The sequence below is a fragment of the Heterodontus francisci genome, chromosome 10 (genome assembly GCF_036365525.1).
Source record: "Heterodontus francisci isolate sHetFra1 chromosome 10, sHetFra1.hap1, whole genome shotgun sequence".
Lineage (NCBI taxonomy): Eukaryota > Metazoa > Chordata > Chondrichthyes > Heterodontiformes > Heterodontidae > Heterodontus > Heterodontus francisci.
Window position 1 is genome coordinate 42,963,601 of NC_090380.1, and position 18,631 is coordinate 42,982,231.

General features: G+C 41.2%; 1 protein-coding gene across 2 annotated transcripts in view; it reads left to right on the forward strand.

Moving 5' to 3' along the window:
* Positions 1–18,631, forward strand: part of LOC137374427 (MAP3K7 C-terminal-like protein) — a 142,163-nt gene that overhangs the window by 81,451 nt on the left and 42,081 nt on the right. The window contains exon 1 of one of the 2 annotated variants that reach the window (XM_068040517.1): positions 9,071–9,125. The exons of the other annotated variant lie outside the window; for it this stretch is intronic. Coding sequence (XP_067896618.1) covers positions 9,104–9,125 — 22 coding nt within the window. The 5' untranslated portion in view covers positions 9,071–9,103. Of the gene's footprint in view, positions 1–9,070; positions 9,126–18,631 lie in introns of those variants that run through there. 2 annotated transcript variants of the gene reach the window in all.

The window sequence follows — 18,631 nt, forward strand, 5'->3', positions numbered from 1 at the left end:
GTCTCACGCACTCTCACGCTCATTTAGTGCCAGTGTTGTCTTCATTCAATGCCAGGTTTTTCCCAGTGTCACCTTGTGTCTCTCACTCTCTGTCTCACTCTCTGTCTCACTCTCTGTCTCACTCTCTGTCTCACTCTCTGTCTCACTCTCTGTCTCACTCTCTGTCTCACTCTCTGTCTTAATGACAGGGACTCCTTCACTCAGTCAGTGCTGAGGGTAGTGGTCATTCTCTGAGGTCTGCAGTACTTAGGACAAGGGTCTAGAACAAGGGGACCTGGGAACAAATGTGAGGGTGGTCTTTTGTCTGGAAGTGAGAAGGCTGGTATCTGGGACCACTACAGAGAGTCTAGGATCTGGGAATTTGGGGGAAGGTCCTTGGATCTGAGACCACACTGGGACAGCTGGGAAGTACAATTGGGGCTCTGGGAAGATTATAGGGGTGGGGGTTGTGATCCTGTGTCTGGGAGCACTGTTTGTTTGGATCTGGCTCCTGAGAGTGCTATGGCAGGGTTTCTGTTTTATGCCTTTGAATCTAGGTGATTTCCTGCAATACTTGTGCTTTTCGTCATCCAAAGTTTTTACTAGTTTTTGCAAAAAATGACACATCAACATCATGCCTTAATAGCCTGCTTGTACTGCCTGGCCCAGCCCAGCCCAGTTTGCACACCTTTTATATAGCTGGCAGCTTTTTAAAACACTAATATTTTTCCAAAGCACAATGTTGTAAATGTATAAAGCTGCCACCACTTGTAAGTCCTATGATCTTTTTAAAATCAATGGTCACATCAGACTCTGTGGCAGAATCAGAGGAACACCAGTTCTCACTGTAGATGGGGATCAGGATAATCAGACAGACCAGCAGAAGCCGAGAGGTAAACAGAGACCTTGAAGCCATGATTATTTTTGGGAGTGAGTGGGGAAGGGATTTTCACCCTCTTCTACCCACATTGATGGGCCTGTATCACCTAACACAAGTTAACTGGTCCAGAGCTCTCCTAATCGTACTTGAGGGAATTTGGCAGGTTCATTTATTTAACTAATCATTCTCCAGTTGAGACTAAATGACTCGGATTCAATGTTTCAATAGTAGACAAATAATATGCCTTGTAATAATGAGATACTCAAAGCACTGGTCTCTTGTCTCTTTATAACTTAACAATCAAAGGTAGCTTAGAATTGAAATCTTAAACTCCCTGGATAGGATCTTGATAGTTGTGATAAATTCCTATAGGTGTAATAGAACTTTTTGGATTCTTTAAACCAGTAGTACTCAGAACACTTGGGTAAGTAGGTATTAAGGATGCGGAGAAACGGTGCGAAACTTACTTTAAAAGGAACTGCCGAGGCTAACATAGTTGCATTGAGTTTACAGCCAGAAACTGGCCATTCAGCCCAACTGATCTATGCTGTCATTTATGCTCAACACAAGCTTGCTCCCACCCCTCTACATCGAACCCTATCCGTATACCCTTTTATTCCTTCCTTCTTTCTGTGCTTCCCCTTAAATGCATCTATGCTATTCCCCTCAACTACTCCTTGCAGTAATGCGTTCTACATTCCTGCCACTCTTTGGGTAAAGGTGTTTCTCCTGAAATCCCCATTGAATTTACTAGTGACTATAAACATATTTTATTTGAAGACATTACCCCTTTAAGATTTGTAGACGTGCAAGTAATTTTAACATCAAAGAAAGACTTGCATTTATTTAGCCTCTTTCGTGAACTCAGGATTTCCCAAAGTGCTTCATAGCTAATAAAGCACTTAGTGTAGTCACTGTTGTAATGTAGGAAACACAGCAGTCAATTTGTGCACAGAAAGCTCCCACAAACAGCCATATGATAATGACCAGATAATCATTTTTTTGTCATGTTGGTTGAGGAATAAATATTGGATAGGACACTGGGGAAAACTCCTCAGCTCTTCTTTGAAATCATGCCATGGGGTCTTTTACATCCCACTAAAAAAAGCAAGACCCTGTCTGCCCGACATCTCATCAGCAAGACAGCACCTCTGACAGTGCAGCATTCCCTCAGTACTGAAATGGACTGTTGATCTAGGAGTGGGAAGGCAGGGTCAATACGCCCAATGGTTAAATGTTCATATGTTTTTATGCATATTTTAAGGGAAAAGTGGATAAATATTTGATGCAGACTAAAGAGTGTGAAAGCAGGGTAGTGGGATTAGTTTAGATTGCTTTAGTAAAGAGCCAGCACCATCACGATGAACTAATTAGCTGCTTTCTGTGCTGTAAACTTCTGTGGTTTTATGAAATGCTATTAAGAATCGGAGCTATTCAAGAACTTATTGTGCAAATGAAAGGGGTAAGAAGTTCTGTTCCTCATCACAGGCTCTAACTTGCCTTATTTGTGGGTAGGCTTACCCAACCCCATAAATCCTACTCCTTCACACCAAAAGCACAACATTGTCATTTTATAAAGAGACACACAGCATCCCGCAGGGGCTGCACTGCCTGGAGAAACCATTTGGCCCACTTCTTAAAAGCTGCTTGACTTGCCAATCTCTGTTTTCAGACCTTAGGGGAAACATTTGTTCATGTATTGTCACTTCAAGCACTTTATCCTTTTTTATTTTGTTTTTGTCTCTACCACTTTCCATTCAAGGCACTATGATTGCTGTAAGCCTCTTTGCATAGAATGGACATTCTTTTGGGAATGTCTTGCTTTCACAAAGCTTATAGACTTTTAAAGCACAAAAGAGGCCATTCTGCCCAATCTGCTTCAGTTAACCACACTCATTTTTGTGTTGTCTGGAGATTTTGTCATTGTGTCCCCCATACCAAAATACAAATAATTTGTATATAAAAAGTGATCCCAACACTTACCCCTGGAGGGCACTACTGATCACATCTAAAGAACATGCATGAACCACAATTGGCAGTTTCTGTTATTTAGGAAAATTCTTGTGATGTTGCCCCATTTCCTTACTGCTATGCATTAAAGGCCTGCTACCCAACCCGATGGAACCTGACTTGGGTCAGACCGGGTCTTGGTCAGCCACATACAAGAATTGCAGGTTAAGTGTTAAAAGTAAAAAAACCTTATTGAGCTGGGAGTCCAGGACGTCAAAGAGGGAAACTGAGTCTGCGCAGTGAGTGAGTAAGTGTCTCTATGATGTCATCGCGCTCATGCTGCAGCTTCCTGAAGATTGGGAGTCGCAAGTTGGGTAAAGGGAACATTCCGGTGGTTGGGATGGGGTCAGGTGCAGGAAAAATTGGAGGGACTCTGGCCGGGTTAGGCTTGGGTCCGATGTGGTCCTGTCTGGTTCGGGTTGGGCTTTTTTTCCCTGACCTGAGCAGGCCTTTACTAAGCATCACATTTGTATCAATAATTTTCATATGCAACACCTTATCAAACGGCTTTTGAAAATCCACATGTATAACATCCAATGTGTTTCCTTTATCAATACACTCAGCTTTCTCAAAAAGCTAACCTTGGTTAGTCCTTATTCCTAGGTGAGTGTTCATTTTTTTTTTTTTTTTTTACAGCCTCTAGAAGCTTACTCAATACTGACATCAGGTTGACTGGTCCATGGTTAATATGTTCAGTCCTTTCTTCCTTTTGAATGGAGGTGTTACATTGGCACATATCCAGTCCTCTGGCATCATTTACGTATCCAAATATTCTAGTCAGAGTCTCTGCTGTTGTCTCTTTGACTTCCCTAAACATTTTATCCTGAGCCTGGTGCCCTTTCCACTTAAAGCGCTTCCAATTTTTTCAGTAATACTTTCTTATCTATACTTACCTTAATACTAAAGTATGGTAGCCAAGTGATTATGGTCTGGATTAGAATCAGAAGGAATGAATTTTCAACATTCTGGGCATCAGAATGCAAAAGGGAATTGTTGAAACATGATTAGACATCTTGAGAGTAAGGATACCTGAAGCAGTCAAGAATCATAGAACCATGGAATAGTATAGGAGGCTGTTCAGCCCATTGAGTCTGTTCCAGCTGTTTTGGAGCAATCTAGTTAGTCCCACCAACTATTTCTCCCCCCCCCCCCCCCCCCTCTCTACTATTTCCTCATCTCCCCACAATTTTGTCTTCAAGTATTTATCCAATTCTCAGTCTTGGACTGGCCAGAGCAAATTTTAGGCCAGTAAACTCAGTGTTAGCTTTAAACCCCTTAAGTTATTGTGGCAGTGTCAATACAAGAGAAATCATTAAACCTACATATCCCAGAATATCTCCCAATACAACCTGATTGGAATATGATTAAAGTTTTAATGGAGCATTGCTGATTGAAGTGAGGTCCTGGTGCCATGACCCTCTTTGTTGTGGAGCATTTACTTTTATTATTCCACTAGCTTCACTGTCGTATGAATGTAAGTATTAATAATAGCACTTGATAGAGACAGTCAAATATAATGAGGATTGCAACTACTTTCAACTAAAAAGGAGGCCATGCGATGGTCCTGTTGGACTTCTGTTTAACAGATGTCTTTGGGGTTTTCGATGTGAAGTTTAAGAAAAGTCGTGCTTTTGGACTTAATAGAAGTGTGGATAATTGAATTCCTTTTAATAGTCTGAGTAGTTGATTCCCTAATTCGAGGCTGCCCTATGTTTTTGAGAATTGCTTTGTTCTTTGGCATAATAAAACAAAGATAGGAATACACATTTTTCTGTTGTATCTATTTTGCAATACAATACAACTGACGTACATTATTGGTACTGTTCATTTTTTAAAAACTTAATTCTCCTGCTTTTGTTTGAATCTTTTCTTTGTTTTCTTGGCTCTTTTTAATGCTGCATGAATTAGTAATTCTCAAAACGGGAAACAAACAATGGTAAAATTGTAAGTATTTAATATTAATGTATATAATGGGAATCCTCGTGCCACTGTCACATAGGGATGAATTTTATTAGTGCGCCACATATCGCAGTGGTGCACTTTGAAGTCTGTGCCCTGCCCACACTGAGCAGCCTCCGCAGAGCCCCGGCGATATTGCGCGTGGAGACTTATTAGCATCATTGCGACACGCCGCCCCCACATTACGTGTGGAAAGGCGGGACATCCAGCACAGTGAGGGACCTTTTGTCAACCGTGTAGCAGGTGCTGGGGCCCTATTTAAAGAGCCCCAGCGCCTGCTTTCTGACAGCTGCCAAACAAATAATTCCCTCACTATTGAAGAGTGGGGCTGCTGTCAATCTGGTAGCATCTGTGGAGAAAGAAACAGTTAACTTTCAGGTCTGTGGCCAAGTTCTGCTGCAGATGTGGAATGGTGCACAGCAGGTGAGCGAGGGTGATGTGTGGCTTGCAGAGCTCATGTTGGTTCCTATGGAGCAGAGAGCCTTTGTCTGATAAGCCACTGCTGAACATCCTTAGCTCACTGCTAGCCCTGCATACAGAGCCTGGGTGCCATCTGCCCTCCCATGCACCTTTTCCTGTTGTAGGTCCTCAGTATCCTCATAGTCCAAGGAGGAATCCTGTTGATGTCTCTCATCAGGCCAAGCCTGCTCCCTATTGGGTGCAAAGTTGTGCAGAGCACAGCAAGCAGCAAAGAAAGGAGCTGGCCTTTTCGGCCCATAATACAGGACACCACCCTAACTATCCAGGCATGGGAAGTGTGTTTTCAGCAAGACAATCACCTGCTCAAAGATGGCATTTGTAGCTTAGTGGCTGGAGTTGTATCTCTCCTGCAGCAGTGGTGGGGTGTCTCACTGGTGTCAGGAGCCATGTCTGCAAGGGATAGCCCTTATCTCCAAGAAGCCACCCCTCCATCTGAGCCAGTTCAGTGAACAGCAGTGGCAGACAGAACTGTGGTGTCATGGCAGCTGCCTGAGAAGCGGGCACAAATTTGCATGAAGCATCTCCAGTGATCACATACCAGCTGCACCTAGATTGAGAGAATTCCTTTAATGATGACGTCTGCATGTGGTAGCCTGGTGGGAGACCTGATGGTCACTTGGGTGCAGTCTGTGAACCCTAAAACCTTTGGTTATCAGGCAATGGTGCCGAAACCGATGGCCCTCTGGGCCTGGCTGTTAGGGTCTGTCCTGAAGCGGACCTAGTCACTGATCCTCTGGTACAGGGCATCGGTGACCTCCCTGATGCAGGGGTGCACTGCTGACTGTGACCCCACAAAGGTCTCCTCCAGTGGGCCCCTGAAAAGCTGCATCAGCGTCAAGCTTAAGAGCCACTGCCACTGAGGACCGTAGGCATAGGATGTCCACCGAAGCCCATGGGCTGCAGGTCATCGTTGAACAGGACACCGAGACGTGTCACCACCCTCTCTACATGCGCAATCGCCTCTGACATTGGTGTACTGTCATGTGGGGCCTGTAGATGCGCAGCGACCTGTAATGGCGAGCTCCCCTTGGGGGCTGCTGCACGTGACTGGGGGCCTTTACGTGGACTGCACCTGCCTGTTGATTTTGCCTCCAACGCATATGGATCCTCAGGAAAAGTGGATCACCTAATCTAGGATGAGCCATGCCAATTCCATGTGATAAAGTTGTTTCCTTCACTTAATCAAAGGCTCCTAACAGGGCAGGCACTGTTATTGACAGGTACATCAGGTGCTTTCATGGATCAACTATGTGGTGTGGAATGGCATCGCTCATCTTTGCTTTTATTCAGAGTGGCACAGCGTGACCACATGAAGATTCTACCAGTTGCATCATTTGTCCCCACCAGCCAGGTAACCATACACTCCTGCCAGTTCTGGCACCCTCCCCACACAGTGACTAGAGTGCCATTGCTCCTTCACACACAAACTTACAATGGCGCAGAGCGGACATCATTCATGGAGGGAGGGCACGTAATACCCCCCTTCATGCCTCCAGAGCTTTGCCTCCAGTAGTCCCACCCCCCCACCTCCCTTCAAGTATGCAGAGTTCAGAGCCCTGTATAACTGGACTTGCCCTCACTGAGCAGGTACTCCTGCTTCCGATGTCCAGTCGGCTTCTCAGGTCCGTGAGCGGGACGACACGTGATGGCCACTCGTTCGATGTAAAATCAAGTGTGGATTGAGAGGCGGTGGGATGCGTAATCAGAAGAGGTAAGTAGTCCTTCACACATTATAATTGGGGTGCCGCCTCTGAGCAGCGGCGGGGGGGTGCCACCGAGGTCCCCCCTCCGCCGCAATATGCGGCAGGGCCTTCTCAGTGTCTTGGATCGAGGCGGGCCTCTCCCGCAAGTATTTTACGGGCCTCCCTGCCACGTTCCACAACGCCGAGAGGCTGGCAAAACCCAGCCCATATTGTTTGTTTCCAGGTTTATAGGAGAAACATTATTTGAGGAAAGGAATTTGTTTTAATAGCTCTGCTTGTATCATGTGTAAAATGTTTATATTTTCTTTGTTTGCATTGAACTGCAGCCTAAAAATCGAGAAAGTCTGTCTAAAATGTTACAATCCCATTAGGGACTGTTTACTTTAAAAGAAAGTCGAATTCAGTTATTAATGAGAGAATTCTGCCACAAGATTTCTTGTACAGTAATGTTGTTTAAAAACGAGTTAAGTCAAGCACTACTAACTCGACACTACAATTTGGAAACATTTATATTTTAAACTTAAAATCTTAACAGAACATGAAGTTGTATGCTTTAAACTCTAACTCTCAACAGACATTCCTGTTTGACTGTTAATTCCACCCCAAAAATTCCCTATAGGTTACAATATCTTGGCAGCTTTTTCACTTCTCCTGGGACCAATCCAAAGTGTATCACAGCTCTTAGGAATTCACTTCGATTTCCTTTTAATTTCTCAGCTGTCTTGAGGTATGAGATCACCTCCCAAATCTGGACTTCCCAACTTGAGCACAGGCCTCACTCAAAACAGAAACACCCCTGGTTCCCAATGACCTCTTTGCACCTGAGTCCAGCTGACTTCCAAAAACCAACCTGCTTTTCCAAAAGCCAACTGCTTGTCTGAAACCAGCAGCTTTCCAAAAGCCAACTGACTGTCAGCAAAAACACAGATCAAAAAACCAACAGACACCCCCTGCATCATCTATCTCCATAGCAATGTGGGATGTCCCTGATAGAAATTTAAACTAATTATTTCCAAATCTTCTCTTTTTTAAAATCTGGGAAATCATATGAATAATTTAAACCCCTGACTGAGGTGTCTGCCAACACACCATCTCCATCAAGTTGAGAGGTGTTCCCATTGTGTAGGGTCATTACATTTCACAATATGACCTTACTAAATAAACATGGGCCACCCTTTGATTTGTAACCATCCTAAGTTTGTTTGCCAGCTTCTCAAACTAGGTGTTTACATTTGTCTTGCATTTTTTAAAAATTAAAAGTTGCCTCTAGAAAATTAATGCAAACCATGAACCGGGTGATCATAACAAAAGCAATAAAACAAATGGGCAATGAAATAGTACAGATCTTTCCCATCTGCAGCTCTTGTTTACAGCACCCTTATTTTTAACTGACAAAAACATTTTTCAAATACATTTGTCTTCTGTTTAAAGGTGTTTTCTTCTAGTAAAAGTGATTTTCTATAAATAACAGTCGTCTGAACATGCTAGACAAGAAATAGCTGACAAACATCCATGTGAGTGGCAGGAAGCAGTAATAAGAAAGAGCAAACATTTACTCACTAAATTAAATTTGAGGTGTAAAAATCAGAACAAAAATCTAAATCAAAAGGTCATGTATCATTTTAGGTTGTATTATAATGCAGCTTCTGTATATTTCATGGCAGTTTTAAGCCAGTGTTGTAGAACTAAACATCATTGTAAAAGTGTAACAGAGAACTAACCTCTAAATTATACCTGTGTCATTTGGTTTGACAGTGGGTAGCTAAATAGTTAAATCATACACAAAAATTATTTTTTCAATGAATTCAACTTGTGACATAAAGCATCAATTCCCAAAATATATATTACCTGTACAAACCTCTTGGGAACAGATAGATCATCAAGAAAGTTATATTGTATGGCTGGGCTTGAAGTAAAACTCATCAGTCGCAGCTCTGAGACAGCAGCTTCTGTGACCTCTACTATAAATACTGAATCTTATCCTTCCCTAAATTGAGTTTTTAAAAACTGCTGTAACCTATATTTGCTTTGCAAAATATTGAGCAACCTCTCTAGTTCCAGTGCCTTACTGGCAGATCCCAGCTAAAGAACAATGGGTGCCAAGCTCAGCTACAGTAAGTAAAATAATTTCCATGTTGAGATATAGATATTAAAGATGTCGAGGGATAAGGGAATAGTGTGGGAAAATGGCATTGAGGTAGATGATCAGCCATGATCTAGTTGAATGGTGCAGGTTCAAGGGGCCGAATGGCCTATTCCTGCTCCTGTTTCCAATGTTCCTATATAGCCAATGTAAAATTAACTTGCTATCATCCAGAAAACACAATTTTCCCTTCTAAGAATTAGGTATGCCTACGTACAGTTTTAATGATCAGGAACCCCTTTCAGTTCCTTGGAAGCATGTCAGCTTAATAACCTGGAACACAGAAATTTTAAAGAACTGATGTCAAACGTTAATTGCAATATATTGTAAAATGGCCCAGTAAAATAATATAACATTAGTTATTTACATTAGACATGACTAGTCTTGCTAACACAAGTTCCATCCAAAGTCTAACTTTCAGAGTTATTCGCTAGTCCTCAGCCTTGCACTAGTGTCGACATGTTTTACAATTAATCTCTAACATTGCCACAGCAACTGTGCTGTTGTCATTACAGACCTTTATTATTTGCACCATACTGGCCATCTGGACTATGATTCATCCATCTTTTTTTAGAATACTGATCTATTTTCAGCACCCAGTAAGAAAATCTGTAATCTAGCTAACAAGTAAACAAATTGTGTATTTGAGACTGATATTTTAAGAAAAAAGGATTTCTTACTAGATGTTAAAAGGATTCGGTTTTAAAATGGTGCTAGTACAATGGTCAGAAATCATGCTGTGACAGTTGTTGTGAACTGAAGTTAAACATCATCCTGCTAGAACCCAGGAATTAAATATGTGCCCTATTCACCATTCAGCTATTCACTGCTGCATTGCTATTGGGTGTTGTCTGACTAACTTCTCAGAAATTACCAGCACCTGCAAAAAGTATTCGTTGTAATATATACAACCAGAACTTTTGTCTAGGGTTTGGAATTGCATCATTATAGAACCTATTTTTAAAAAATATGTTATCCAAAATTTGCAATAAAGTGAATGGCATTCTCCTGGACTAATGAATTTTATCTTACTAAGGGTATAAAATTGTGATCTGCCCTGAAGCCTCAGTACGTAAATCCTGTGCAAGGTGTGGCACTGAGCTATGGACACCAAGAATGTCAAATGTTTGATTCCTCTTTGCTGAGTTAGCTTGTCTCTGCTATCAAAGCAATGGGGACACTATAATTGGCTCTACATTCCATGCTAGGAAAGTGGGGAAAAAAAATCAGGAAGGATTCCCACTCTTAACTGCCATCGAGTGACCTCTGCTGGAAATGTCTGGGTTAAGTCCTAAGTGAAGATAGGGTGAGTCTGTTATGATGGTCTGATGTTTGAATGGCTGACTGACAGTGACTGTCCAGAGTCAAACATGAAGAATGGTCACTTGGCCAAGTTAATACAGAGCTGCTGCATAGAACTATACTTCATGGGTCGCCCCTTCAGAACAGTTCAAATATATCTATGGCAACTATCCTATAATTTTTTGTGTGCGCGCTACCGTCAAATCATTTAAACTTGAAGCAGTTTCTCTACACTTTTTTTTTCTCTTTACTGTATCTCATTACACCTTCAGGAGCAATGGTATAGATAAATTGTAGAGAAAGTTTACATTATTAAGCTTGCTTAGGCTTCATTGAACTGTAAATTCCTCAGATCATTTGCCATTTGTTAATTGATAAATCTATGTTTGTTTTTATATACAAAATGGTGGAAGAGTTTCATGAATGACTTAAGAAATTTGTTCCACAGTCACCTTGGGCCAGAACCTTGAACTATATTGTAACAGTGACAGAGAAAAATGGAATGGAATATTTTAATGTAACAATTTACAGAATTGAGACCAAAAATTATGACCAGAATTTTTTAGACTTCAGGTGTGTGACTTCCAGAAGATTTGTAATATAAAGATATAACCACAGGATAATAAATGATGCAGGGCATTATTGAAATCAGGATGCTCTGATGACTTCATAAAGTGTTTGATTCTATCTCTGCAGTCAAATTTTATCTTTTGTCATTTGCTACTGGATCTCCTGTGATGCTGCTCACAGTAAATTGGTGGATATGCCGCATTTTTTTGATTCTCAGAACGTGGCTTGGCTGGCAAGGCCAGCATTTAGTGCCTTTCCCTGTTTGCCCTCGAAGGTTGTGGTGAGCTGCCTTCTTGAACTGCTGCAGCCCATGTGCTGAAGGTGTTCCCACAGGGCTGTTAGATAGGGAGTATAGGAATTTGACCCAACGATGATGAAGGAATGATATATGTCCGAGTCAGGGTGGTCTGTGAATTTGAGGTAACCGTTTACCATGCACCTGTTGCTCTTGTCCTCCTAGGTGATGGAGGTCACAAGTTTGGCACATGTTGCCAAAGAGGCCTTAGTGAGTTGCTGTAGTGCATCTTGTAGAGAGTACACATTGCAGTCACTGTACATTGGAGATAGAGGGGTTGGATAATGTAGGAGCTTTACATTGACCATTAGTGAAGGCTGAGCTGCAATAAATGGATTAGGAGAAATGCAGGTCGAACCAACATGTTGGGGGAAATTTTATGTTGTCCCCTGTGGTGGATTTGGAGGTGGGGAGAGCATAAAATCAGGTTGGGGGGTCTGGTGCGGTTCCTGCCACCTTCCCGCCTCTGCCAACATTTAGTCCGGGGCAGGAAGGCTTGTGAACGCCAATTGACTCCTTTACCTGGGCAATTAATCCCCAATTAAGGGCCTCCTCCCACTGTCACCGCAATTAACTGGTGCGGCAGGCGGCCCTGTCGCTGCACAGGAAGCACGGCATGAAAAACTGGGCTGCTTCCTGGCTCCTTGGGAGGTGGGATGGCCCTCATTAAAAGGCACCTCCCTGCCCTTGTAGGCGAACCCTCTGCATCCCCATTGCCCATGACCCCCACCCCGCAACAGGCCTCCCGCCCTGACCTACCTGTGGCCTGGGCCTCGGGTACTTGTTCTACCTCCATGGTTTCGGTGCTCAGTGGAAGAGCTGCTGGCCTCGGTGGGGCTGGTGGCTCTGTCCATTTAGTGCTTGATTGGCACTAGATTTGGCGGGCCTTCCAGAGAAGAGGCTATGGGAGATTCTATACGTCGTATTTTTCTGACTTTCTTTGGGAAATTAACCTTCAAAGTAATCAAATTTTAAGAATCCTCTTTAAACGTTAAAACAGGTTTTGCCCATTTTAAGAAAACTTCATTTCTCAAAGGGCTTTCTAAATTGTGGAATTTTAAAATTATATATGATTTATGTGTGTCTGATACTAAATTGTCGCTCACGTACTTCAATATTTCTCTGTACAAAAAAACTTGGTCCCAAAACCCTGTGATCACTATTCACTCCCATAACAATGCTGGAGTGATAATTGTGCCAATGACACAAGTTCTTGACCCCATCAGACATCCTGATTCAGGCATAACAGTGGCAGGTATTTGCGCCATTATCAGCATATTGTAGTCGCCCACCAGAAAATTTAGGCTCCAAATTCAGCCTCTTTCTAAGAGGGTGGAGTTTATAGGTGTTAGAACTTTCATTATTGGAGTGTTTCAGGCTGGAACCCTCTTGTGGACCCCACTTCTGATGTTCAATTGTATTGATTTGTGAGCAATACATTAGGTTCTGTTTCTTGATCTCTCGCTCTCTCTCTACAGCTGTGCCTCCTGCTCCTTACTGAACAGGTTGTTATTTGTTTATACACGAGCCTAGAGTTGCTGACCAACATTATTGTAATGCTAGTGGTACCCATTAAAACAACATGACCGCTCAAAGAAATTGGAAAAAATGTCGGATGAGCAATTTGGTTAGTTTTAGGATGTCTGTTCCTTGATTAACATCTTTGTAAACAAAAGCTGAGTAATTTCATTGGTTTACTTTTGTCTGGGTTGCTGGTTCTTGATTTACAATAGAAATTTTGATACCTATCTGGGTACAATTGAATATTTTGAACAAATCAGCATGGTTAACTAAACAGATAGCAGCAGTTACTTATGTCAATCAGAATGATGCTGCGCCTATAGCATGGCACATTCTTTATTTTACATTTTTATAAAACATTTTATGCACTGCTTAAATTATGTGACACTAATCATGATCAATCATCCACCTTACTGCGAAATAAAACTGCTTACTGATTCATATCAGGCTTTGTCTCATCAAATATTTGCTCAGTCCACCTTCTGGGAGATTGAAGAATCATTTGTTCAAAAGATACAAAAGCCTAGTTCAGATCATGAGGCACATGGGGCCGCTATTGGTTTGTTTTTGAAGATTGTATTTCTAAGACAAAAATGTCATGCCCTATCTTATGACATCAAAGTTCATTACCATATCCTTGAGAGGAATAATGAGCAGGGCAAAGTAATAACCCAATGCTAGAAACTAATTTTACACCATGGCCTAGAAATTCATCCATGCACTGACCATTTTTCAGGTGCTCAATGACCTCCTAAACCTTGAGTATGGCTGACGAGAATGACATGATCATCATTATGACCCGTAAGTGTGCCACCTGCCATACTGGTAAACTTGCAAATAAATTGGCGTCCAGGGTCCACGCTTGAAATAGGTGTTTGGCCCTTAACATATGCAAATAAGGGGCCTAACGCCAGTTTGAAACCTGTTTGCAATGTTGGTTTGCCCTGAGGCAGCTGATGCTGGCTGTATTCAGGAAAAGCATGTTTACATGTTATCTAACAGGTGGTCCTGTTAGGTCACAAACAACAAGGCAAGTTTATAAAATATACTTAACCAGAATATGGAGCTGAGAGGAAAAAAAGTGTTTGCATTTTCCCTTTTTAATGAGAAAATGGCCTCATCAACCTGAAGGACAATGTATAAAAGTTCATGGTCATTACAGCAAAGAAGGAGGCCATTCATCTCATCAAGTCCATGCTGGACTACATTACAACAGTGACTACACTTCAAAAGTATTTCATTGGCTGGAAAGAGGGTTGAGACATCCAGTGGTCGTGAAAAGCGCTATATAAATGCAAGTCTTTTTTATTTTGCAAAATGACTTATTCTCATTGCTGATTTATCCATCTTTTTCTGGATGTTTTCTGTTTTGCAAAATCTAGTTATTTCTTTCTGAAAAATGAATATGCTGTCTATCAGAAAGGAAGAGAAGGTAGTGTATTCATCTAGACACTTTACATGGAAACAAGGTCCATGCTGTAATTAAATAACTTGTAACAACCACAAGTTTGTAAAGACAAACACAGCAATACATGTAAGACAGATGTTTGCCGTGGCCATTGTCATTCTCCTCTGATCCCTTGTTCTTACTACCACTACTGTCTGGCCTTTTTCATTCTGCCTAATGCCACCCACTGCCCCCTTGTCACTGCCACCCCAGGGTGGCTCAGCACTCAGTTTTAACCTCAAAAATATTTATTCAAAGTATGAAAAATGTTTGGAATGATCTACCAAGCAAGGTAACAGACAGAAGCACTCATTTTATTCATAGTACAATAAGGTGGGAGAGTTAATGTCAGTAGTGCCACTATTTGGCAAGGTTTTCTAAGCTCACAAGTCATACGCGATATTTAACTATATATGTTTACGTTTTATGTCTGAATCATAAATGTTAAAAGTTCTCAAATCATAGGATTTATGAGTGAATTGTGAGTGTTGCAATATGATTTCCTGGAGGGATGAACTGCAGTGCCAGCTATGGTAGCGCTTTCACTTCTGGGTTCAAGTCTCATTCCCGGATTTGAGCACAATAATCTATGTTGACGCTCCAGTGCAGTACTGAGGGAGTGCTGCACTATTGGAGGTGCTGTCTTTTGGATGAGATGTTAAACCAAGGCCCCATCTGCCTATTCGGGCAAACGGGAAAGATCCCATGGCACTATTTCGAAGAGCAGGGGAGCTATCCCTGGTGTCCTAGTCAATATTTATCCTTCAATAAACATCACAAAAAAACAGATTATCTGGTCATTATCACATTGCTGTTTGCGGGAGCTTGCTGTCCACAAATTAGCTGCCACATTTTCTATGTTACGATAGTGACTGCACTTCAAAAAGTACTTAATTGGCTTGAGATGTCCATGGTTATGAAAAGTGCTATATAAATGCAAGTTTTTTTTTTTTGCAAAATGACTTTTTTTTTCATTGACTTATTTTTGAACTGTTCGTCTTTATCTGAAAGTACTTATTTCTCTCTCACAACTTTGTGGTGTAATTTTTACAACATTGGGGAATGTACCGCTAACCCCAGATCTCTTCAACAGAGAAGGGAAGTGTACAGATGTATGATGAATGAAATTTGAAGTTGTTATACCTTTCAAACTTGAGGAATATTTTTAAGAAAAGCCAAATTTTTCCCGTTAAAGGAAAATATCCCTGTTTGTGCTAATTATAAATAAATGATCATACAATCGATTTATAGTGTTGTGGCTAAACTGATTTCTTCAGTGAATATATGTATACAATACAGTGCAGTCACACTTAGACAGCAGAATGAATTGTTTTCATTCACCTTGTATATAATTAAATCAAATGCCATTTTTGTTTACTTATTTAATTTTAATAACCTCGTCCTTGTTTTAAAATCTTTCCAGGACCCCTCTCTTCCCTATTTCTGTAACCTCTTCCAACTCTACAACCCTCAGATATCCGCAATCCCGCACACACGTTAACCACAAAAATAAAAGGTTTACTCTTTAGAGCTTCTATTACAAAAAAACCAGACAAAAAGAATACTTTGGCCAACTTGCTAATTCTTGAAGGAAAAAAGAGAAAATATGGAAAGATGTCAGATTTACGTTGTTTTGATTTGGTGTCCCAAATATGCGTAGACAGCTGTCACTGGGATCTTCCTAGAACTGTTCTTCAATGTCACCTGACAAGAACAGTTTGGGCAGGCATTCCAGGAAAAATGCAGCAAAAGGGGTTTCAGGCAGTTTCTTACACTTGCTTCTCAAAGAGATGGAAAAGTTGGCAGGCTTTTTTAAAGAGATGGAACCAGCTGAATTGGGGATTTCTCCCTTGGCAAGTTTTCTCCAACTGTCTTTTTTTTTAAACACTGTTCAAAGCAAAACCAAAAACAGTGTCACAAAAGTCAAGCCTCTTGATCCCTATAAGTCGTAACCTGTCAATACTTCTTTGTAAACATTTTTCCCCAAGTTAAAAGAAAAACCCTGCTGTGTAGTTATCTTCCCGTAAGGGCTTGTTTTTAGCACTCTTCCGGTAATTGTTGCTTGCAGTCCAAAAGACCTTCTGATGACTTTTTTTTCTTAAAAAATAAGTTCCAGCATCTATGGAATCTTTTTTCAGTTTTAACACAAATCCTCATAATTTAACAAAAAATTGGAAGCACTCATTACAGTGTCAAAAATATTTGTTCATTGATCTCGTCCTTGTTAAGTGCCTTGGGTCGTTTTACAAGGTGAAATGTACTAAATAAATGAAAGTAATTGTTATGTCAGAACAATGCTTTTAGTTATCTAGGATAGTGAAAGGTGTGTGCTGTTGCTGTATAGAAGGTAGCATAGGTTGTGTAGACATGTGATTTACTACCATTAATTATAAATTTTTGCCAAATATAATTGTGTGAATTTATTTTTGATTTCACCAACCACAATTTTTCACTGTCTCTTATTTGTTCCATCTCATTCCCATTACCACCTCCGCTTGAAAGTGCGGAGAGATTCAACGTATGAGTAAATCAACATAGAGCTCCAATTTATGTAAACAGGAAGCACGCTTGAAGTTTCTCTCCGTTTCCCACATAATGCAGTTGAGGCTGTGAAACTTCCCAGCCACATTGAGCAGCTTTTCTTTCCTTTGCCCCCATCTTGAGAAATATTTTGAATCTCTCCTTCTGCACACCTGCTGCACATATTTCCTCCCCATTGCCTGCAGCTCCCTCCTTACCCTCTTCCCCATCTTTATTCTCCCCCTTCTGTTAACAATTCATCCTCCTCATGGCAAATTTATTTGCTATACTGCCTACTGACAGTATACTGGTGGAAGTGTGAGTTGTGAGGAGGATGCAAAGCTGCTTCAAGGGGATCTGGAGAGGCTAAGTGAGTGGGCAAAAATTTGGCAGATGGAATACAATGTGGAGAAATGAGGTTATCCACTTGGGTAGGAAAAACAGAAATAGAGTATTTCTTGAATGGTGAGAGGCTGGGAAGTGCTGAACTTCACAGGGACTTGGGTGTCCTTGTTCATGAGTCACCAAAGGCTAACATGCAGGTACAACCAGCAATTAAGAAGGCAAATGGTATGTTTGTCTTTATTACAAAAGGATTTGAGTATAGGAGTAAATATGTCTTACTACAATTTTATATAGAGCATTGGTGAGACTGCACCTGGAGTTGTGTGCAATTTTGGTCTCCTTACCCAAGGAAAGATATACTTGCCATATAGAGAGTGAAACGAAGGTTCACCAAACTAATTCCTGGGATGGAGGGATTGTCTGAGAAGAAGGATCAAATAAACTGTGCCTTTATTCTCTGGTGTTTAGAAGAATGAGAGGTGATCTCATTGAAAAATACAAAATTCTTACAGGACTCAACAGGGTTGATGCAGGAAGGATGTTTTCCCTGGCTGGGGAGTCCAGAACAAGGGGACACAGTTTCAGAATAAGCAGCTGGCCATTTAGAACTGAGATGAGGAGGAATTTATTCACTCAGAGGGTGGTGAGTCTTTGGAATTCCCTGCCCCAGAGGGCTGTGGAAGCTCAGTCATTAGTATATTCAAGCATTGATGAGAGACAGAGGTGCTGATCTACCTGTTTATTGAAATTCATAGAGCCCAAAAAAAGACATTGACATTGTTTCAGGCGGCAATCACAACAGGAAATAGCAGTAGCATCTCTATAAACAGTCTCCTGGGCTCTCCATGAGCTGCTATGTAAGAATCACTTCTTTCCAATTGATCTGTCTTATGTACACTGAACCATATATGCTGTATATATGTCAATTATTTACAAATGCATGATTGCAATTATTCTAAATGAGTTCTGCATTATACTAAAAGCAATTCAACAAAGTATTCTTTCAGGACAGTGATTGACGAAAAGCGGCATGTGTGTTAACTTGACAAAGGGATGTAAATAGGGGAATAATTTTCAGTATTCATAAAGCCATCTTTATGCTGCAGATGCTGCTATTATGTCAGACCGGTATATAAGATATGATTTATGTTTAAAAAGCATCGTGGCCAGGAGTGCCTGGTTTGGAAATGGCCAACAGCATTCCACTCTACCAGTACTTAACACACAATTATTGAATGATTTTAACTGTATAATCTGTTCAGCAATAATGTAGTTTTTTTTTTAAAACAACATGCTGGCTGACATAGGTAGTGCCATTTTCAGTATTGGGGTGGCAAAGGGACAATTAGCAGAGATGCAGGTTTTTTTGCAGGCTTCATTTTTTTTAAACATACTTTTCTATTCCATTTTGGGTTTCCACAGCACATGCCTTCTCCCCCCCCCCCCCCCCACTTCGAGTGGGCAGGCAGATAATCTG